The sequence below is a fragment of the Macrosteles quadrilineatus genome, unplaced genomic scaffold, assembly GCF_028750875.1.
Source record: "Macrosteles quadrilineatus isolate MER2022 unplaced genomic scaffold, UCM_ALF_1.0 Scaffold_3__2_contigs__length_128488019, whole genome shotgun sequence".
Classification (NCBI taxonomy): domain Eukaryota; kingdom Metazoa; phylum Arthropoda; class Insecta; order Hemiptera; family Cicadellidae; genus Macrosteles; species Macrosteles quadrilineatus.
This window is the reverse complement of record NW_026542596.1, coordinates 74,183,967-74,207,945: the sequence shown is the minus strand read 5'-3', so window position 1 is coordinate 74,207,945 and position 23,979 is coordinate 74,183,967. Positions and strand designations below refer to the sequence as shown.

General features: G+C 34.3%; 2 protein-coding genes across 2 annotated transcripts; one reads left to right on the top strand and one right to left on the bottom strand.

Moving 5' to 3' along the window:
- Positions 1 to 609: 609 nt before the first annotated feature.
- LOC128990938 (protein yellow-like) lies at positions 610 to 8,226 on the top strand. Its single transcript, XM_054413602.1, has 8 exons — positions 610 to 642; positions 2,478 to 2,729; positions 4,172 to 4,248; positions 4,670 to 4,804; positions 5,303 to 5,557; positions 6,126 to 6,293; positions 7,166 to 7,284; positions 7,956 to 8,226. The coding sequence occupies exons 1-8, from the start codon at positions 615 to 617 to the stop codon at positions 8,179 to 8,181; spliced, it is 1,260 nt and encodes a 419-aa protein (XP_054269577.1). The 5' UTR covers positions 610 to 614; the 3' UTR covers positions 8,182 to 8,226.
- LOC128990937 (proton-coupled amino acid transporter-like protein pathetic) lies at positions 8,085 to 23,918 on the bottom strand. Its single transcript, XM_054413601.1, has 10 exons — positions 23,837 to 23,918; positions 22,463 to 22,549; positions 21,364 to 21,444; positions 19,611 to 19,761; positions 16,015 to 16,136; positions 15,835 to 15,919; positions 14,806 to 15,081; positions 13,625 to 13,800; positions 9,871 to 10,040; positions 8,085 to 9,572 (listed from the first exon to the last, which is right to left on the bottom strand). Exons 2-10 carry the CDS (start codon positions 22,531 to 22,533, stop codon positions 9,322 to 9,324), a joined length of 1,383 nt encoding a protein of 460 aa, XP_054269576.1. The 5' UTR covers positions 22,534 to 22,549; positions 23,837 to 23,918; the 3' UTR covers positions 8,085 to 9,321.
- Between the last annotated feature and the right edge of the window lie 61 nt (positions 23,919 to 23,979).

Sequence of the window (23,979 nt, the reverse complement as noted above, 5' to 3'; positions counted from 1 at the left end):
TAAGAAACAGTAGTAGTTCTAGTAAATAATATCATCATGGAAGGGTTTTTACATCAGTTCCATATCCAATAGGTTGGAAGCCATAACACAAAAACCTGGTGTTTTTCCCTGTAGCAGCAAACCTATGTATACTTTTTAAATTTAATGTTATAAATAAATTTAATGAAAACCCAGGCAAATAGAAATTCTCTTAGTTTGCAGGTTTGATGAAACAGGGGTTTTTTACTTTTGAAAATAATTGAAACTACAAATAGCGGCACTATAAAATCTACCTGCAATATTTTACCAAACGATAACCTGAATCACTCAAAAACCCAATGAGTGTTCATGATTTAAACATGTATTTCAAAACAACACACATGGTCAGTACTAAATGACAAGTCAAAACTCATACCAGAACTAATTGCAGCGGATGTTCATTTTATGTACTTATAATTGTTGGAAAAAAATAAGCAAACTGGCGGAAACCCGTTGAATGGGAAACAAAAGTGACAAAGATAAGATTTAAAAAATTGAAAGTTGAATGTAGCCATGTGTAACCATTGTGACCAAGGGCAGTGACTAAACACTAACCAGATCAGCGAGCATTGAGCATTGAGCATTGAGCATTGAGCATGGAACTGTGGACACTTGTGTGTTTGGGTGAGTAAACACTTTTGACTTTGTGTAAGTTACCTACTACAATACAGCAGAGACTTCTAGGTCTACTGTAAAATATGATGCTTACAAACTATTGTTCACCTTCTACCTATGGCAACTGGTCAAATATAATTTTCCAAGTTTTCTGTGCCATTTTTATAATTGGATGCATCATTTGTGTTAATCTAACTTTTTTTAGAATAAAAAGAAAGGGTTCTCTGTAATTTGACCACAAATACTATATTTCACCAAGTCCTTAAAGTAGTCCATTTTGACAGAGAATGGGACTTTTGTGACAAGTAGTGAACAATATTTTTTTATGATGCAAATAATCACACAATAGTTCTTGGTTTTACAAATAGTATAAATTCCACACTAGTAATTCTCTTTAAATTTATAATAGTGAAAGCATAGTTTTACAAATTATTCAGTTAGTGCTCCTCTGTTAAGCTATACTCCGTTCACAAAATGTTGGCGGTTTGAGGGTAAGTTCCCCACTACTTTTTTACTTAATATACATGGCGCAGCTGATTTATATTTTGGCAAACCTCAGCTGTTGAGCTATTATTTAAAAAAAATAGGTTCAAGGAGAGGGGATAGATATCTTCCCCTAAAACCGCCTACATTTTGTGAACAGAGTATATTCAGAATCTTAATTTGTTAGGCCAGGAAAATAAATTTGTTAGGGACTGGCCAAGTATTGTTTAGGAAAGGAAAAGTAACGTTTAGGACTGGTGTCTGAAAATGCGTAACCCCTTTTTGCCATGGAAGATAGGTATCTATATATTAATTTTAAACTGTTTTTCTTTTGAGAGACAGCTAATTTGAGAGAATGGCTGGGCGTAGAAACTCGGTAGAGGTGTCTAAAGAAAGGGCTACTTGGTCTGTAGATTAGACATCAAAAGAGAAACGTGGCAAATTCCCTTGGGGCTCTGCCCCAGTGGCTTTTAAATTCCCATCCCATGTTATTCTTATGGGGGAAAAACTGGGTTTTGTCACAGCTTATTTCAGAGAACGGCTGGGCGTAGAAACTTCTTAGTAGCTGTAGGGGTCTCTAAAGAAAGGTCTTGGTCTTTAGATGAGCCATCAATAGAGAACCGAGGTAAATTCCCTTGACTGGCCAAGTATTGTTTATGAAAGGAAAAGTAACGTTTAGGACTGGTGTCTGAAAATGCGTAACCCTTTTGCCCCATGGAAGATAGGTATTCTTTCTGTATTGGAAACCAATGATTTTTGCTCAGCTGTACAGAGTGATTGGAAATTAGAGACGGGACCACGTAAGTTTGCAGTTGGTGACAGCCAATCACAAGACAAGGCTAGTGCAACGTTGCCACTTCGCACTAATAAAATATACAAAGCAATATTTTCAAATCAGCTGGTATTATTAGATTTGGCAACACCGCACAGTTCTCATTGGTTCATTCAAACCCATATGGTAAATAGGCTCCTCCCTCAACTGCAAACTTATGTGGTCCCGACTCTAGTGTTTGACTTTTTACATAGAGTTTTAATAATTTCAGAATATAGTTTTCAAGTGTAAACTCTGCCGTAATCGAGACGTTAGTTCAGTGAGCGAGCCAGTAGAGTACGAGAGTGAACTGCACTAAGACATAAACCCAAAATAGGGCTAGTTGTTACTCACCAAATATGAGAACTTAAAATTTAAGGCTCACAAGATTATATTTTTAAACTTGTCAAAAGGCACAACTTTTACTGAGATTTTTCAAGGAAACATCAAATGAGTTTGAGGAATATTTACCAATTGATCATTTTGTGCAAAAACGTGCAAAAAAAAAGTTTTTTTTTGTGAAATAAATACAAACGAGGATGACCTGCAGGTCTGCTGCCCCAGGTGGTTCTGTCAATCAACACTCGTCTCACGGAGGTGTTACACTGGACATTGGTGGACTACATGTTCGGATCGCCTCAGGAACGCCAGGCTGCCTTGGACTCTGGGAGGTTTGTTCCTCAGAACAATCTAGCCCTGGGGGTAGAACGATGGGGCGACAAGTTGTTTATCACTGTCCCAAGGTTCAAATCTGGAGTTTGGTCGACCCTCAATTATATAAAACTGGATGACAAATTGGCTGGTAATTTGAGATATTCGTATATTTGAATACTGTACTAATGGTAGATTCAAAGTAAGTGTTTAGGTACCCTATGTTGTACAATAGGACTTCGACTTACAAATTTATATGGGTTTGTTGCCATGACCAAACTTTTTTGTCTAGAAGTGGCTTCAGCCCAATTGTAAGCCTTGGTACAAACTTCAGTCATTGATTTAGTTAACTATCAAATCCTGCTGTCAAGTCATTGGTTGATAGTTTTTACAAAGTTTACTAAATGTTGGTCATTAAAAAACTGTTACAATACCTCACTAAATCTGATAAAAACTCAAAAAGAACATTTTAATATGTATCACAGGTTGAAGATTAATAAAATTCATTGTTATAGCCCTGGAACTGTAATATATAAAATATTTGGTTTTGCAATACCTTTATCAGTTCCAAAAATGACTGATACCGGTAGCTATTTTTGAAGATTAATATAAGTTTGTGTCAATTATGATGGTATATGGGAGAGTACGTGAGAGAGACAGACAACTTCCCTACCACTCTTTCCCTACTCTAAATATATATTCAACTAGCAGAGTACCCGTCCTTCGTACGGGGTTGGAATATAAGTATAAAATGCGTATTGCAGTCATACTCAAGCTTTGCGTTTGCAATAAAAGGGAGGACACAGTTTGATAAAATTTTTTTTTTTTTTTAATTTACAGTATTCTGTAGTATTACACATCTACCATAGCCATAATGTTCTAACACTTCACCTAAACAATAGAGAAAAATAAATTATCAACAATGCGCAAAATATCACAAATTATTCATGAAATGAAAAAATAAACATAACTGTAAACAATCCTACTTTGACAGTTCTCATTGCGAATCACAGTTTTTTGTTGCTGCTTAGTTCAAATTAGCTGTTTTCATAAATGCAAAAAAATATAGTGCTGCACCCTGTTGGTAAATCTTATAACTTTTTAATGCTTTTCCATATCATAGAACCAACTTTTTTAGTTGAAACAGCTGACTAAATTCCTTAATTCCCTTTAAATATGAATTCCATAAGGTTAACATGGGGGATTATAGAGCCACTGGGGCGGAGCCCGAAAGGATTTTTGAGATAAGAATATGCCTATATGTTAATCGGGAATGTAAGCTATCATCATGCCAAATTTCAGCCCAATCTGTCCTGTGGCTTATGCGTGATTGAACTTCAAACACACAAACAAACAAACAAACAAACACACAAACTTTCACATTTATAATATTAGTAAGATTAGATCTAACAGCATTTTTTTACATACATGTAGAAAATAACAAAAAAATGGTGCTTAGGGTTCTAATGCACTAACCCATCCTGTTCACCAATTTAGATGATTCAATTTATACCTCTTCAAGTCATGAAAATTTTATTTACTTTTTCCTCAAACCAATGACGATTATTTTATGTTATGTGTTTTTCTCTCTAGATATCAAAAACTTTACTTCTCCACCTCTTATACCTTACCCAAACTTGGAAGCCAACACATTGGGCGGTGAAGCAAAGGTTAGTTTATTTTTTATAACTTATTTTTGTTAATTTCATTGTAACTAACAGAGAAAGTGATTGGATTTTAATTAATTTTAAAATTACAAAAGTTATCCAGGTGACCCCCAAAATACCCTGATATTTTAAAATTCTAATATAACATGTTTTAAAATGGTACACCTACTAATTATACATTTGTAATAAAATATTAAAAGTATAGGCTAAATGATTTTCTTTTGTTCTTCCTATTTGTTTGGTAGGTACTACTTTAATAATGGGGGGGTGGCTTTAAAAGTACAGATATAAAATTTGGTATTTACTTACACTGTACATTATATATTCTAGCTTTAGATTACTGCTGTAGTTTTAACATATAATAATATGGCAATTCTAAAAAAAGCAGAGGCTATAATGACTGTTTGCAAGCACGGTGTTACAGGCTTGGCCACCCAAGTTAACATCTGTAGTGAGAGTCAGAGCAGACGCCTGTGACAGACTCTGGGTGATGGACTCAGCTGTTATAGAGAACAACAAACAGCTGGGACCTCCTAAACTGATGATTTACGATCTGAAGGTAGGTAAATCTCAAATACAACCCCTGCTGCAGCAAACTTGGAGACTAAGCAAATTTTAATGTATCTGATTGAAGGTTTACTAAAATATCCAAGCCAGCCAGTGACAGCAGCACTACTAGATTCTTTAGTAGATTAAAATTTAACTTTTTACATGCCTAGTGAGAGCTTTTGTTTTGTTTTTTTGCTGGCTATAACTGTTCATACTTGTTACTTCAGAGGCTAGACCTAGAGGGTTGTGGCATTATTACTTAGAACATTCGTTGGTGGTTGGAAGGATTTAAACCCAGAACCTCAGGGACCAACGTTCTGTGCTCTAACACTATCCAAGCTCCCCCACAAGTTCTGGATTATGTCCTAAATCTGTTTTAAAATCCACTAATGAACAGCCGGTTCCAGAACAGTGACTTTTTTCAGAATTCAACTTTACTCAAAACATATTTTAGTTGATTAAATTATCCCTATAATCCCAACTGAAACTTTAAAAACATTTTCTCCAGTCAGACTCGCTGCTGTTCTCGTACTCGCTGAAGGACAAAGAGTACAACGAGAAGTCTCTGTTTCCTTCCATCACTGTAGACGTAACCTCGGCCAACTGTGACCACGCTCATGTCTATCTGCCCGACGTCTACAACTACAACCTGGTCGTCTACAGTCTGCAGACCAATGAGACGCATCTGGTCACTCACAACTACTTCCACTTCGACCCTCTCTCCGGGGACTTCTCCAGCGGCAAATTCCACTGGCAGTGGCAGGTGACACTGATAGCTAGAGTCGACCTTAGGTAGTGCAGGCTCTGTGCAAACATTCGCTGAACACCCTTACTATTAAAAATCTTTCCCAACCCAAAATACCAAATTTTTGCTCATACTCATAGGGTGATAATTTATTGATATCGCCGCAACATCCGACATCATCTCTCAATATTGTGACAGCAATCGTGATGATTTTTTGTGGGTTTTGCCAAAGCACTATTCACTTTTCACACATGCCCAAGGCTGGGCTCCGCTGATAGCGCTGTAGTATTCTGTTATATCATTAAGGATATATTATATCTTTAGAAATATCACTTTCTAACTATTCCATCTATACACTTGGTATTGGTTACCTTACCCATTTAAAATTGGGATAAGAATGCAGATAAAAATAGGTTCTTTAATATCTACCAAGACCTTAGAAAAAAGTTAGAAACCCGCCATTGATTAGAGAACAGACTAAGCTTAATTAAGCTATAATATAAAATTCTGTTTATATCAATCAGCTCTGTATGAAAATATTAATATTTCATTAAATTCTTAATTTAAAATGTGTTGATTGTTTCAGGACGGTATATTCAACTTAGCATTATCCCCGGTAGATAGAGAGGGGTATCGTCTTGTCTATTTCCACGCACTTGCCTCTACCATGGAGTTTGTTGTTGCTTCCAAACATCTGCAAAACTCCAGCATGATGAGTTCTGACAGCGCGGCTCAGGACTTCAGTGCATTCAAGGTCATTAGAATGTCAACAAAAAGTATACTTTGGTCATTTCATAATATTAGAAGCAGGCTATAGTTTAGTGTAGTACCCATAGTTATGTTATGGTGTGATAAAAGTACACACACACTGCAGAGAAATAATCACAACACTTAATTTGTTGTGAGATTGGTATTGAGGATAGAAGGAACAAAAAAAGTGTAAAGAGAGATGAAACTCATGATAAGACCTTCTCACACCTCTCTCTTCGGAGCTGTAACCTCAAGGAGATCACAATATCTTTGTATTAGGCGTGTGCTTACTGCTTACATAGGTACCAAGAAGGAATCAGGAATCAATAATAGTTATTTTTCCAATGATATTATTTTAAGGATGCAACTCAGATCCTTCAAACTTAAATGGTGCAAGATGCTTTATCTTGTAGCTATCCTACAGGCTGTATTTAATTTTTTTTTTTTTTTTTTTTGTCAATGGAGAATTTTGTAGCCCATAAAACAGATTTTACCACCTTCGAATAGTACTAAAATTATACAGTTGAATCATGTTCAAAATAAGAAGTGAATAATTCTGGAACCATTTAATAAAGGTAGTAAAATATATTTTTGTCTTAAAAGTTCATATCATGATAATATAAAGAGTCGGATATATTTTGAGAAGCATGCTCTCAACAGAATTATCATTGGTGTTAGATAATTAATGGGTAGTTATATTTGTCTTATTCTTTATTCTTCATAACAATTTTGAAGAGGAGAGGGCTAACTATCTCAATTGAAATTAATCTGTTCAACCTCTTTGGGTTCTTTCCTATAATTAAAGTTGTTCACAATATACCATTCTAGGAATCATAGTCAAACACACTGACATTTTGCTATGATGATCCTATTCAGGTTCTTGGCAACCGAGGCATGGGAGGCCAAAGTTCAGCAGAGTTCTTGGATGAAGAGACGGGAGTTCTGTTCTTCACTCTGGTCACCAAGAATGCTGTTGGATGTTGGAACTCGTTCAAGTAAGCTCAATTTGATTTTGTAAAATTAGTGCATATTTAAACATACAGTCAGAAAGGCTTGAGTCTGTTGAAAACATAAAAATATATATATTCTGATTCTAGTTGTAGTTGTACGGTCTTTCTTTGAAAGCCGTACGGCGGTTTGAACAAAACAAAATTAATGCTGGTGCTACGTTACCTTGTCGGATGTCTCATGGGTGGATGATGTCCGTCTCGTCCAAGGTAGTGGGTAGTCCAGGGGAGGGAAGCGGTGTAGACAGCAGCGGTGTAGACCAATGGTGCGGGGGCAACAACAAGGGAAATGACTAGCACTGGTGAAGTTAAAAATTACTGGTATATTGAAAAAACTTAAAACTGACAAAATGAAACTAATTGAATTAATGAGATTGATTGTCTATGTGAAATTATGTAGGTAAATGTAGCGGACATCTGCCCATGACGCCGTTGGCAATGCTAGTGAGGAGTGTTTCCAGTAGTCGGAGTGGGGACGATTCGCCGTAGATAACATTGGGCAAGGTTAGGGTAGCACCAATCTAGGGAATTTAAAAAAAGTACCGAACACTAGTGATTTTTGTCTTGTTAACTTGTTAAATTAGTTTGTTGCAACACCCATGATAAACATTTAAGTTAGTTTAAACTTGTGTTTATAATGTCAATTTCATTATTTGCAGGGGAGATGAGTATGAAGACAAAAGTATTGGTATTATCGCCCAGGACGAGGAAACGATGGTGTTCCCCAATGACCTCAAAGTGGATAAAAAGGGCAATCTATGGGTCATAAGTTCTCCCCTCCCAGAGTTCTTTTTTGGAAATCTAAACCCAGAAAATGTCAACTTCAGGGTGTTCATGTCTCCGGTTCGTCTAGCCATCAAGGGCACAGTTTGTGATGAAATGTAACTCACATATGCATAAAATACAGCACTTAACTTCAAATTAAATTTTTGCATCCAAAATTTCAATTACCAAAGAAATTAACTGTTAAAGTCTCCCCCTTATTCACTCAAAACTGTTATTTAGCTAGTATTGGTCTTCAAGCAAACCCTTTTATCGAATGTGTGTGTATGTACTAATTATGACATAACAAGGTAATAGGTCAATTACACCATATACAGGATCCAAAAATTTTGAAAAATAGGTGGAGTGTTGTTCAAACAATAGAATAGTTTGTAAATCATATGCTAATTTATGAATGAAAATCGAGTCTTTTACAATGTGTAAACATACAAAAAGTCCAATTACAGTGTTTTTACATTACACTGCCACACCGGTTCTGTACAAGGAATCAAATAAGAAACTATGTGTGGAATAGAAACTAAACATGCTATAACTACTGTGGAGAGAGGAGACCAGAAAACCATTAAAGGATAAATATTGTTGAAATAATTGCATAAAAACTAACATTTAATAGCATTTTATATGAAGTTTCATAAAGTAATTATAACAACAATGTTTATATACATAATATTTACAATCTCGATAACAAATTTTGCCATACATAAACTACTTTTGAGGCTTTACAGCTTTACAGTTAATATCACATCACTAATACTAGACTGATACTAATACACTAATACACAAGACATAGATTGTACAAAAGCATTTTGCTATAAATAAAACCGTCTAAGGTAGTATTACGATTTATGTTAACTTGTCAAATGGGTTTAACATTTTTATATCTTTAAAAAGTCATATAACATAAAACCATCCTTTATCAAATTTACCAACCAAACACAATATTGTAAAAGCGACTAATTTATCACAAGGCTTAAATTAAATTTAATCTTTTATGCATACACAGTAGTTAAAATATAATTTGTTGACTAAGTATTTAGTTAATAAGTTGGTGTTTTTGAAAGAAATCATTAATTCCTGTGCATTCTGTTGGCTCAATTCAAAATATTTCATTTTTTGTCAATCTGGTAACAAATTTAACACAGAAATGCGATGTCTATTTTTATCAATAGTTATTCATTGGAATTTACACAAGGGTTACCAACTTTCCACTCCATTTTTCCTTCTCCAACAATTCCCGCTACCTCAATTCCAGTAGATCTCTACAACCTTAGCTATGCTAGCCTGCAGGCCGGCCACCAGGGCTACCAACCACGCAATGCTCAGCAGGAAGTCCTTGTAGTACCTCCAGCGCCACCGACCCATGTACACCGGGTCGTCCCAGAATGTGATGAGCTCCAGGAGGGACGGGAAGAGCAGACCCAGGGTGGAGTAGCAGATGGTCCCTACCAGACCTATGGCTGGCTCCAGGTCTGGCAGGGCTGTGGCTAGAGCCACTGGAGAAAGATAGAAGTTGTAATGTTGCAATGTAACAGATAAATCAATTGTAGCAATGTATAGATTTTAGTTTCACAGGCTAGAAGAGTGTATGGCTACGGTTTAGTAGTGTGGTAGAGGAAGTACGTTTAGACCTAGGGTAATAATGTACCATCTTCCCATTCCCTATATGGTGAATTCACAAAATGAATCCTCAGCATAATATAAAAGATAAAAAAATATCCAGGGAAGCACACTGGTAGAATTAGAAATTTTTTTTGTCAAATAAATCTAAACTTTTGCGCAAGTTCAACTTACCTGTGCCCAATATAAGCAGTAGCCTCATAGTATAGTAAGAGCGAGTTTTATTCTCCTCTTTGACCAATGGTTCAACGTATTTCCACATACTCTCGCTGGGAACACAGAAGATGAGTCCGTACGAGCAGCATACATTCAGTGCCACCAGGATCTTTACCATTTCACCCATGCTGAAAATTGAAAAACATTTTGTTTAAATGACATTTGTATTTTCAATATTTTTATTTAGCACCAAGGAGCACATATAAAAAGTGATGAATTAAACAGGAAAAACAAACAATCAAATTCTGATAGAGTGGAATTGCACTGTTACGCTGGACCGTTAAAAGAAGTCTTAAAAACTTTTTATACAGTAGTGGGGGATTTTTTCAAAATCTAAATAAAATATATTTTGTATCTGCTACTAAAAATTTATATTATTCATTTTGACCCTTGGTTGGAATATATCACTGGTAAAATAAAATGATTACCTTATCCAACCACAGTAGAGCGGAGGCTGGCGTTTACCCCCCCTCCCCCCCCGGTGGGAATTTTCGACATAAACATTTTTTGTTTTGTATTGACATGTACTTTAAGGTTTTAGGTGTTTGCCACTTGTGAATTACAGCATGTTCTGGAAAACACGAAAATATCATGAATATATATATTTAAAAAAATGGTTTTTCTTTAGCGAGTTCGTTTGGCTCTACAACCCGACCAATTTTCATGATTGAGGTCTCAAATTGAAGGTATTAACGCACAGATTTCACATCAAGCATCGGCATATAGTTGCCTACAGTCCCACTCGGCTTATACGTAAACAACATTTTTTCCCATGTATTTCTTATGGGAGTTAAATTTGGTTTTTCTTTTCCGAGTTCGTTTGGCGCTTCTACCCACCCGATTTTCATTATTGAGGTATCAAATTGAAGGTATGCACGCACAGATTTCACATCAAGCATCAGTATATATTTATCGACAGTCCCACTCGGCTTATACGTAAATTAAATTTACCTCCCATGTATTTCTAAAGGAAGTTAAATTTGTTTTTTTTTTCTTTTCCGAGTTTCTTTGGCTCTTCTACACGTCCGATCTTCATGATTGAGGTCTTAAATTGGTAGTATGCACACATATATTTCACATCAAGCATCATCGTATATTTATCTACTTTATTACTCGACCAAAAAACATAGGTTTGATATATTTTTTAATTCGTATTTCAATTTAAATTGTACAGTATTTTACCATTTGTAATTATATAACCCTATATATTTTGGTCTAAGAACCTTCAGTGAAATACCGGCTTGCATTTAAGATATTAGTTATTCAAATCGGACGGTTTTCAAGCAAACGCAAGGTGAACATCCAACATAAAAAAAAATTATAAGGTTTTTCTATGATTGAATATCAATAGCTCCAGTATTGTTTACGTTTTTTTATATGTTTTAGACTCAAAATAATCAGTCAATTATAGGCTTTAATTTGAGCTATTGATCGTTTGAATCAGTTAAGTTTAAGATACTGTATTACACAATCAAAAATAATAAATTTGATTATTTCTCGGATATGATATTTATTTTAACGCCGCAGTGCAGCATGGGTCTTTTAGTATAGATTTTTTAGTTTGATTTGATTTGATTAGTTGATTCCTGTGCGTAGGACGGGCCCACAGCAAGTTAGAATTTTAAAATGCAAGTATGGTGAAGTCATCAGATTGTTCTCAGTGACATGCAAGCAAATGAAATGAAACGAAGTGAACAAAGTATTTTGCAAGTACTGTACTTGATGCTTTTGAACAATGCATTATTCTGCTTGAAGTTGAAAACCGGGGTCAGAATTACTAGATGGTCTGTTTATCACCTGGAAGACCTGTACCCGAATCGGTGGAAGACAATTTATTTAATGTAGATAATCTAGGGAAAGCTGCATGCAAACAGATTAGTTGAGATATGAGCTAAAAGAAATATGTTTCTGGAGTTTTACTGCTGTCCCAGGAAAGTGATATTAACCTTGAGAAGCTGATGACATACCCATTAGATCCAGGACCATGGGCATTAAACACTACCGATGGATGCCCAACCAAAACAGAAAAGGCCAAACTGCTCCATGCTTTGGAGAACAAGGGTATAGACGAACCTCCCAAGATAGAAGAATGTATGTATGTAATTGACGGTATGGCTTACTTTTAGGTTCTTACTAATATTTCAGAAACCTCTGGTGAACTAACACAGATTGCCTTCAGCCGTTTTCCGAAATTCAGCAGGATATACTTTATTACGGATACCAATTTAGATGTATCTATTAAAAACATTGAAAAAGAGAAGGGGATTTGGAGAAACGTTTTTAATGAGAGGTCCAAAATCAAGATCCCACGGGATTGGAAAAAAATCCTAGCTAATGGTAAAAGTAAGGAACAACGGGTTAACCTGCTAAATAATGAATGGTCTCAGCACAAATATGCATAAATTCAAACAAGCTTCAATACACGTTTTTAGGGTAATGTAAGGTTCTTTTTGGTGATATTTTGAAATTCACCCCCCACCCACAAACAGGGTTGCTAAGAGTAACTTAAATTTTTTTAAAGGCAACCCATATCAATCAGCACATTATTTTAAAGAGATTTAAACAAGAAAATTACTGTCGCAAATCCGATTTTGATATGAGGAAAACGAAGTTTTAGACGTTAATTTTACTGGAACCTTACATTCCAGTAAAAATTACGTCTAAAATTTCTCAATAAAATTTATTTAATTTAAATAGAATCTCTTAAAATCTCTTTCCTAGAGGTACTCGTTAAATCTAATGTTATTTAAATAGATTTAATTGAAAATCAATTCAGGCCAATTTGAAATCCGCATTGCCTGCAGGTTTGCTGCAGCGGGGGTATTTTATTAACTTTTTCTTTCATTTAAAGCCTTTGAATACATACTAAAGAAGTCCATAAAAAAATATTGCACCAGTAATTAACGCAGGCTACCCTTTTGTAATTTAAATAAAACAGTTTTTAAATTTAACAGTTTTTCTTTATTTTCCGGAATACGCTGTAATTTAAAAGAGGCAAACAACTGAATTCTTAATCTGGTAGGTAATACCAACAAAAAAAAGTATAAGTCATAAATTCCCACGGGGGGGGGGAGGGTTTCATATTGGTGGCTCATGGTCTACAGTTGCTAAGGTATGACGACTAGTTTCATTCCTTAGAACTATAATATTATATTTGAATTTGATACATAAATATTGACAAGCTACAAATCAAAGAAGTATAAAATAAGAACTAAACAAACTGAAATACAGGTGGCACCAGAGAGAAGAAGAAATATAATGATTCAGTCAGTTTTATTTAGTCAGTGGCATTGAAAAAACAGTGCTGGCCAGCCTCTACAGTTTTAATCAGTTTTCTCAATTTTTATTCCAGTTTAATTATTTTATCAACATGACAGGTTTTAATTATTGTGATTGTGGCAGTCTTATAAAGAATCTATCGACATACAGTACCACATTGTATTAATACATTGATGATGTTATTTGTTATACAAAACGACCTGACGAAGTTCCAAGGAACGAAACTAGTCCATACCAACAACTGTGGTTGGATAATGTAATCTTTTTGTTTTATAAATTAAAAATTGCATCACACATAGTATTGATGCAATTTCCTTCTGAAACAAAAAATGCTATTATCTGACCGAAATTAAACCACGGTTTACAAAAAATATCAGTTACATTCAATATGCAGGATTAAACAGTGAGAAAAAGGTAAATGTAGACAACTCACAATGTATGTCCAAGGTTAAGGGTCACACTGCCCTCCGTGGCCTCTCCGTATCTGAGGTAGCCGAAGAACCCCACCATAGAGTACATGAGTACAAGCCACGTCATGGCTACATTCAGCACCCACGGACACGACAGGAAGTGCTTGGGTTTCTTCATGGCATTTTCTATAGGAAGCACCTGAAAACCCGTTTTTAGCTGATTAGTTTCGGAAATCATAGAAATTAGAACATATTTCCTTTGCAGAATGGTTGAAAAACTAAATCAGCTTTAAGTTAGTTTTCATTAAAGGAAGGATACTTGTTACTGCTCTGACCTTTTATTAACTTCTCTTTTTTAACTCGATCAAATATCCAAGCAAACAGTAAGTCAGATGTTGGAGGTTATAAAATAATTTGCAAACTTCTCTCCTTTTGAAAATAATGAAGATTTTATCTTTAAACTCCTGTTAGAATACTAATTAGCTGCAATTACCTTAAACTGACGTCTAGTTCAACCTTCAAAGAACATAAAATAAAAGATAACAGGTAAAAAAATCATTAACTCACCGTTAAATAAAGGAAGAAGGAATGGTTGTACAAGTAACTTACAGTAAGAAAATTGTTCCAGGTAGTTAAAGGCACACAAATAAAATTCACAATATAATTAACTTTATATTTCTCCCACTACTTCCGAGAGGGAATCCCCAGAACTTCTTTCTTCTGAAGGAGCTCCTTGTTGGGGCAAATATCAAGTATATTGTATGAAGAACTTTCTGTGTGCTTTTAACTACCAGTAAACACAGAGAGTTAAGGTAGAGAGGAAACATTCAATGGTACACTTAAGCTGTCTAGCACTAGTACAACACCCCTCCCAGCCATCATTTAATACAACGCTCAAAGTGAAGGAAGACCCTATCCCCTGTGTGATAGGAATTTCCGCACAGTTCTCGCTGTTTGGGCTCTTCCTTGCTAAACACAAGTATATTTCCTGCACAACATACTAGAGCTGACGACATACGGTCATTCCATAAGTTTCCTCTGTACTGTACCTTACTTTCTCTGTGGAACTCTTTTCTCCTTCTCATTTAAGTTTGTCTTGTATCCATTCCTTCTTCTTTTTTATATTCTTTAGCCAAGTGCTTTTTTCTAAAAAGAAGTGTATCTCATTGATAGTTATGCGTGAATATTTTTGCTAATTACTTACCGTTCCAATCCCCTCGATAGAGAAGCACATCGTGGCGTAGAACAGTGGCAATTGCTTCCACGAACTGAAGAACGGCCTGGAGCTGAGTGGTGGAAGGTCCGTGAAGACATCATAGAGGACGAAACCACAGCCGAAGATGAGGCAGAGGAGGGCGAAGAATGAGAACGGCACTAGATACTTGAGGTGACGAATACTACCGATGGGAACAATCACCACCATCACCATGAGAATGTACAGCCTAATGTTGAGATCCACTTGCATGGCACTATCTACTACCTGAGGAACAATGTTAAATGGTCACTATATAAGAATATAAGAGTATAAAATAGATTATATTCATAATTGTCAATGTATCCTTGATAACAAGCAGCATGATCTGTGATTTTCCACAATACATATGTGGTTTGTATCTTATTTTTATTTGTGTTATAATTCCTTGACATTCATCTTTTTAATTTTTTATGGAACAGTCTAAACACTGGTTGCAATCTAACGTCCAACGTTTCTTAGATCAATAATTAATAATCTAAAGAAAATTGTATCACTGGTTCATAATTGAACAGTTTGGTTTTAATTTTTTTTTCAATGTTTTAAAATATGCATGTAAGTAATACAAGTATGTAAAAATTAGTCTGTTTTCTATTCATTAATTAAAACCCATGGATAACTCGACAACCTCTGAGTCCAAAAAATTGTTGAGTTAGTGAGGTTTTACTGCACACTTAATTGGTCTCTAGAGGAAATAGTTGCTGGTGTCTAGTGCTAAGTCTCGCACCGCACCCATCGCCCTCATGTACCACAACACTCATGGTGGAGGAAGACCCTGTGCCCTGTTACGGAATTCCTGCACAGTGCTCGTTTCTCTGGCTCTTACTTGCTCGTCACAAGTATATATTTCTGGTACAACATACTAAAGCTAAAATGGCACGGACGACGGATATCACATAAGCAATTAGGTTTTTCTCTGAACCTTAGTTCTTTCTGGAGAAGCATAACAGTTGCACATTGATATTGATCAAGGGTACTGACCTGTTTGAATGAAGCAGCAATGAATACTATGTAGACAGTTGTGCCAAGGTAGTAGGACAAAATAAGAGACACATTTACCACCTCCCTAGAAAAAATATTATGTCAATATGATGAACCTATAAAATATGGCTAATACTAAAAAAATACAATTAAATTCTTTATTTAAACGTACTTTATTACCTGGCCACTCCTGCGTACCGCCTAAACATGACAGGACCTGTGGAAAAGGCAGCTTCTGTAGTTTCTGCGAACCCTAGACTGGGTCGCTTAATCCTCTTTGATAATACTTGAGAACACATCACCTGCAACCAGTACATGTATTGATTACTACCATATACATGCGTATTTATAGGGTGTCCTACAATGAGGTTTAATCTTTTGATTTAATATTACTTCCCCATTTATGCACTGAAAGCTCTGACAATTCATACAGCTTATAAAATAGGTATAGAAAATATTTTGTGAAAATTTCAGCTTACCTACTAAGATTTGTAAAAAAAAAAATGGTGGTATATTTTTTCAATTTTCCTTTTCTATTTTACGCTCTGTAATTTTATCACGTTAAAGGAACAGTTTTTAGCAATAGGCCTTTAAATTAGATATGTATATTTTTATTTGTTTTTGTAGCATGCTCGGTATTTTATATATATTAGTGAAGCGGGTTTTTCGGACAGCCGGCGGGTGTCGCAATGTGTAAACTCATTATGTTTTATGTTAATGTTAATACAAATAAATCCCATGACAATTAAAAGTGAGTATCAAATAATGAGATCATAACATAAATAGTTTTACCTACGACAGGTTTTTTAAGTAGCCGTTTCAGTTCAGTTCAATGAAGTTTCAGAGCATTGTTTACATACATAATAGCATAGATTTACTTAACAACATGGGTAACGTACCAACGAGGTTCAAGGATTGAGAGAGAAGAAGTAAAATTGTAATGCTTCGAACTCCAGCAAATCAGCTGTTTACCAATATTGTTAACGATTGGGGCAATTAGTAATTAGTACAATGAGTCGTTGCATCAATGTCAGTGGCAATGAAAGGTTATAAACGAAAAAAACCCTCTCTTAAAAGTTATGAGTAGTGATTATTAGTTAAAAACCAAACACTGTCGTATGTTAGTAGTGTACGCAACTCGCGTACATAGTGTTTACGACACTCGTAGAAGTTGTTAAGGCACTTGCCAAGGCTCGTGTATCTTAAATTTTCTACTCGTGTCGTTAGTACTATTTCTACACGATCGTTGCGTAAACTATTATTTGTTTAGTATTTTTACCTTCAAATGAGTGCAAAATTGTACCTTAACATGACAACTGTCATTCCATATAATAGGATGATTGACACATTCTTTTTTAACCAGTGCCATAGGGTAGATTCGTATCAGGATCCAAAGTTAACTTCAAGACCTAGTAATGGACTAGGCCAAACAAAAAGCTTAGTAATAATAATGTTTTTTTTTATACAAAACGGTCATTCACTGGGGGCTGGTCATTCACTGGTGCAATGACCCTATAATCTTTTGGTTTGATATCTAAGTCCAGGCTAACAACAATAACGAAGATCGTTAAATATGGACATTGAAGAGGGTATAAATCCTCAACTTATCTAGTTCATAGTAGGATATCAGACATTTAAACTAGCTTATCTTTAAATTACCAAATACTCATTGTTTTTTATCAATGTTTGCTTTTTGTTGACTGACATATTTGTCCTGACTTAAGCAAAGGGTACAGTTCATATTCGAGCAGTAGGCCTATGTACTAAACAAAATTAGTATTTTGCCCAAATTCCTCTACAGAGTAGGCAAATCTAAGCACAGCTGTAAAAAATCAAATACGACAAAGTTGTATAACGAAAACAAAATTAAATTAATTTAATTCCATTTAATTGAACAAATTTAATTTACCAAATTTATTTATGGTCCATGAGAGTGCATCAAGTCTTTTGCTTGTGTTAAATTTAAAGCTAATATTCTCTGCAATGAATACTATTCAACAGATTTTTCTAAATCCACACAATCATATCTCAATGATTTCTGTTATCTCAAGACTAGCTTTTCAAGAGGTAAGTAAATAGTAACAAGTAACTTGATTTACCATAAATTAGGATGTGATACAGTTTTTTATTCTTAGATTATATATTATATTTAAGGTGAAGTGTTGTTGATGTGCATAGTTTTGAGTATTTCAAAATGTATTAAGGTAAAAGAGGGAAATCAATATTTTACATAAAAAATCCATCAGATTCTAGGTTTTAATTAAATTATTACCCCCCAAAATCAAGGCTTCAACTGTTTGTGGTAAACGATTATTCAACATTTAAAATAGATCGTAAATATGTTTAGTGTTGTAAAACAGATTAACTGTGGCAGTTGACAAAAGAGCTGTTTTGGTCATAATTTCATCTACTAAAATGAAATGGCCCATGCGCGACATTTACCGAGTACCGAATATATGACTAGTGGTAGTGACGAGCTACTTCTTACAAGAGGTGCCCAAACTTCGTCACTTTTTTAACAGTCTTTTCTAATTATCTAACAAAAAATTATATATTCTGAAATAACGAACCTTCAAACGGTTTTGTTGGTTTGACATAAGATTTTATTGGTACTGTATCGTAAAATTTGTACATGAAAGGTCAAATTTAGAGCATACATTAATTATGTGTCCTTGTTGAAGATTCCAGCCTTTCTTAAAACATGGTTGAAGAAAAAATTATTAAAATAAATGTATAGCAAAGTAAATAGTAAATAACCAAGGCGTTATATTCCATTTGACTAGATATAAACAAATAACATAGGTCTGAACAAATAAATAAATTACAAAATGCAAGGATAGCAAGGTCATAGCCCTGGCACTGGTTAGACCCTAGTAATCGTGGTTAGACCTACTATCAAAACCTACAGAGGACTAAACATTTGATTGATCGCGCCTATGTCGATTAAAATAAATTGTCTAATTTATTTTGGAGTATATTTTAAAATTGCTTTACTATTTGGTTATGGGTTTGTTTGTTTGAGTTTTTGCCGAAGCAAGCCACCTCGAAGCATCGGTCCACCCAGAATTAAACTAATTAGAAATTTGTAAGTTTAAACCTGTAGGATCATGATATTTTTAATCTCCAAGAATTATCATTTACTGTTAACTTTATAAGGAAATTTTTGGTTTAATTTTCAAACTGTATGTTAAAATATGTTTGTATGTTATATAGAAATATAGAATATAGAGTGTATGTCTGTATGTGTGTACTGTATGTATAGTTTAGTATAGCCTAGGTATCACATGTACTGTGTGTATATTCGTATGTGTGGATATGTAAGCGTAGTAATAGCTTAAAAAATTCCTTAAGTACTAAAAAATAGTAATGAAAGTAAATTTTGAATTTTATTTTAGCTTTAAGTGAGTTTGACCTTTTATGTTTGCTACCTTTTATATGAGTGCATAATGGCGCAGTGTTGTTTGTAATTATATAGTGGAAGTGGATTTTGCAAACCAGACAGACGGTCAAATGACCATTGTCTTATGTGCCTAAAAATACAATTTGTAACTTTGTAAAGTTGTAAAATAAAGCATTGTTATTTATCCATCTATTTGGTTTAATTAATGGGACAAAAATGGTCTACAAATGGATTCTTTTCAGTTAAAACATTTTAAAGTTTGGCTTAACAAAAATAAAATAGTTAACCATAAAACCAAGAACAAGCCTAAAAATCTTCACCAAATCTGAGGATAGATCTAAGAGATTATTTTCAATGTACTTTTAAGTAAACTAACCAGTATATGCACACAGTGTGTACACAGCATTCCTATGAGGATTGCTCCGATGAGTCCGACCCAGAGGCCCGCGTCCCTGAAGGCCATTGGCATGGAGAGGATACCGGAGCCAAGACTCCCTTTAATCATGTGGAAAAGCGCCCCCATGGTTCTGAAAAGTTTAATTTATTTGGCATCAATATAATAAAGTAAAAACCCCCGCCGCAGCAAACCTGCAGACTAAGCGAAATTCCATTTTGCCTGATTGGATTTACACTAAAATGCGTCCTTAAAAATGTCACGTTTATTCCCTATTTAAATAGAATTAGTTTAACGAGTACTTAGGTTTGCTGCAACAGGGAGGGTAAAAAAGTGTGTTTTTTTTTGTTAATAGTGTGGTATGGAATAAATGCATTTTTCAAATTTGTTCGAAATATGTTCATTAACAAGCGAACTACAACAGTTTACTTATTCTCCATAAGAATAACATGGGAATTTTCTCCGTAGCCATTAGGCGCATAAAACGCTTCAATATACAAAATTATTTGTTTTTTTTTTTTACTCTACAAAATGGTTTGGAAAGAAGTTGCTAAATTTTATGTTTTAGGGTCAAAAATGGGAAAACCCTATTTTTACCCCATAAACCCCCGTTCCCATAGTCCGATCATGCTGGTTCGCGAACTCGTTAGAATAAATGTAGGTTTACACGTTTATATCAAATTTCATCTAAATCGGATCATTTTTGCTCGAGTATTGTATGAATTTGAACGGAAGGTGTTTTTGGCCTCTGGGGACCTCAAAACGAAAAAATAAATCGGTCCCGGGTCCAGGTCTTACCATGAGTACTACGGTAATAGATTATTCCCTTTATGGGAAATTCGCTTAAACGGCTTTACTGCATGTCTCGTTTGATCTTAGATTTACTGTAGTTTTTTTATGTTCAATAGTATGCATTCGTTATTCCAACTTGGATTACTTGAAATATTAAAAACAAATTAAGGTTGCTGAGAACAACTCGTGTCCTGCGTCTGTATGATAATCGACAATTCTTAATAATTATGAAAAAGTGTATAGTATTGAAAATAAATCAAACTGAAAGCATAATCAATTTTGAATACCTATTCGAATACAGACTTCTTATAAAAGTTATAACACTGTTTTTGTTAAGAGCAATTATTCCAACAGAACCGAAATACTTTTGTTAGTAAACATGCATTGCATTACCTGTTTTTAATTTCGTTATGTTTTATTCAAACTGTTTTTAATCTATTATAATGTGTGTTGTTGCAGTTTTTGTATTGGGTGATTCCCTTTCCAAAAAAAATGCCTATCATTAACCTAAAATAAAACTAACATTAATACAACTAATTTAAATTTTAAAGTCAGATGTATGAAAACTATTATAAAGACTAGAATAAGACATGTACCATTTTATTAAGTTAATAGAGACTATAAAGAAGCCAATTAAAAAATATTCATAAACATCCAAACGGGAGAAACGAAAACGTTGTAAAATCATTGACTATATATGTATGTATTTGATTTAGTTTCTATAGTTAATATTTAAATGTTTACTTGCAGGACAGAATAAACCCAAAGTTGAATTTAGAGATTGTATGTTTGATTACATATTTAATATGATTTATGATGCCTTAGAGTTACAAAAGAAGATGAACCAAACAATGAATCAAACACATAGGCCTAGTGTATTAAATGTATATTATTAATCATATTTAAATGTTTTAATTTTTATTACTGAGAGCTAGGTACGAACCCGAGACCGTTGACAAAGTCTCTGTGTTGGAAAGGCTCGTAGTCGTGAGGTCCAATTTCCACACATCCTGCCAACTTTGCTCTGCAAAAGAAAATAATCAGTTTAAATGTTCCAGGAACCCTGTAAAATCAAGGGTATAAACGCTGTAAAAAGTATTTAATTTGTATCCGCCCAGTGGCAACAAGTAGTTCATGATAAAATGAAAATTACAGGGTATCAACCTAAACTGTTCCAATAGCTAACGTTTTTATTTTATGTCTCTAACCAAAGTTGGCGGCCATATTTGAAAAATGGCAGGAAACTTAGAAAACTTTAATACACACCTAAAAGCAACATAAAAAATAAAGGGGCCCCCATAAAAGGTTTACTGTCAGACATAAAAAGTTGGAATACTTTAGGTTGGACACCCTGTAATTAAAATATACTATTTTGGATTCGTAAGTTCGTGAGTTACCTGCTGGCAATTTCCTAAATTCAAAAGTTTAACAAAGGATATTTAAACAAAGCAAAGTGTGTTGTAATTCGTAACAGTTTTTTAAAACATAATTTCTTTTCGCCGCGCTCAAGGCGAAAAGAAGAGGAAGTAACAGAGTAAGCAGAGGTAAGTAGCCTCTGTATTCTTTTAAGACCAGAAAGTCGTTAACAGAAAGAGACCGGTAAATATAGGCTCTCTGCACTTTAAATTTTAATTTTGAAAGTTGCGTTTAAAAAACACCCAGAATAAAGTTAGTTAGTTTTTTTGTTGTAAGAAGTAATTGATATTGTTTTATTGAAGCAACATTGTCTATTGTTTATTTTAATTTTAGTTCTATTATTTGACATGACCAATGCAAATTTTGTATCTGTTATTTTGGTTCAATAAATGAGTTATGAGTTATGAGTTAAAGTAATTTAAATCCATATCCGTTGACTTTTTAAAATAAACATTAGTTCATTAGATAAACTAGTTTTGGTACAATTTTGCCATTTTCCTTAGTCATCCGTAAACAAAAAATAAAAAACATAATGTTAACAAATTACCACAAATACACTGTAATAAATAAATAAATAAAAATGCCTTTATTTATTGGAAATGGTTAATGAATAGATGGACACTTACTTGGACGAAGTGGTGAATAAATTTATGCCGTTGTTCACAGAATTCTTGGAATCATTTGGAGTCTTACTCATATTTCAAACTTATGCTCTGAAACAAGTTTGGAAAACTTGTTTAAATGCTTTAAAAACAGAAAAGCTACATTTCAAGAAAAGTTGCAGATTAAATTTGCAGTTGGTTCCGAAATCATTACTCGACCTTCACCTTTATAGTTGTAAAAGGTACTTACTTCTCTATGAAAATACATGTGCTAACTGATACAAACTATTTACTAGGTTTCAGCCTGTTGTCACTACAATGAATGGCTTCAATAACTTTTAAAGAATGATTGACATTTGGTGTTTTGAAGATTACCTTCGTGGAATATTCCCAAAGAGGCACGTGTTCAGTACTTGAAACTATGACCTGTACAATTAACTAAGATGAATAAGTTCAGGAATATTTTAACAATGATTCAGTACAGAAGTAGTTTATAATTGGTCATATCGGATGAATACCGCATAACGTATAACCATTACAAAACGATGGGTTCAATTGTTATATGAAACACTGTGGTCTTGATCTAATAAAGTACCGTAATCCTAAACTGTTGCCACGTTGGTCTCACCGCGGCCTTGTGTTATGCTACGGACACACAGGCGTTTTTCACACTGTAAAATAGGCCTTGGTATGTCCTTTTACAAATTATATTTTACGTATGCTGTTACACCTGTTTAATCTAAGTAAAACAGGGGTTCAAGTGATTTCAATTAAAACTGTGCATTCATACGATTAGAATGACAATTTTGAAAGCCCGTGGGTATAATGACTACGGCAAAAAAACGTATTTTCCTTTTATATGAAAAAGCTGTCAACTTCAGTGCTGATACAAAAACCCAATGGAGTAGTGACACTGAGAAGGTAATTAAAAGATTATCCAGGGTCTGTAACCTGAATACTAAATACTCTCTACTTACTCAACGATGTGGTGGTAAAATATTTAGCTTCTCATTTCGGCACTTAAATAATTAATACAATAATACTACGTATTATCAAATACAAATAATAATAGGCCTACGTTACTTATTTGTACAAATTTCAAAATCGTTAAACACTGTTTATTGAAGAATTCCAATGGCAAATTCCGTATATTGAATAAATTATTAGTCTGCTTAAACAATGGAGTGAAAATAATTCCTATTCCTCAAATTGTCTAGAGGATCGTGAATATTGTGTAGCTAAAAAAACACAACATTGAACAAATAGAGTAAAAATATTCATATTTTTAATTAATATATGTGTCGACTAGACGTTCACGTTAGTATTCTCAATATAAAAAAAAAACAGGTCTGCACAGTACTTTTCGTCATTTGGAGAATGTAGTTATTAGATACTTACCAGACTTTTAAAATTTGTTAAGTTTAAATTTTTATTCTGTCTACATCTATAACAACTTTTTTGTCGGTGACACAAAACACAGACACCCAACACTGAACTGCCTTTACAGGTAAAGTTAATAACCACTTGGGTAGGTATGGGGA

What these genes read in the sequence shown, in the direction of transcription:
- LOC128990938 (XM_054413602.1), top strand. Translation starts at nt 615, where the DNA reads ATGGAACTGTGGACACTTGTGTGTTTGG. An exon ending in CATTGGGCGGTGAAGCAAAG is followed by an intron (nt 4,249 to 4,669) that starts GTTAGTTTATTT and finishes ACGGTGTTACAG; the next exon opens with GCTTGGCCACCCAAGTTAAC. An exon ending in TGATGATTTACGATCTGAAG is followed by an intron (nt 4,805 to 5,302) that starts GTAGGTAAATCT and finishes CATTTTCTCCAG; the next exon opens with TCAGACTCGCTGCTGTTCTC.
- LOC128990937 (XM_054413601.1), bottom strand. Translation starts at nt 22,533, where the DNA reads ATGAGTAAGACTCCAAATGATTCCAAGAATTCTGTGAACAACGGCATA. An exon ending in CGGTACGCAGGAGTGGCCAG is followed by an intron (nt 15,920 to 16,014) that starts GTAATAAAGTAC and finishes TATTTTTTCTAG; the next exon opens with GGAGGTGGTAAATGTGTCTC. An exon ending in CTATCGAGGGGATTGGAACG is followed by an intron (nt 13,801 to 14,805) that starts GTAAGTAATTAG and finishes ACGGGTTTTCAG; the next exon opens with GTGCTTCCTATAGAAAATGC.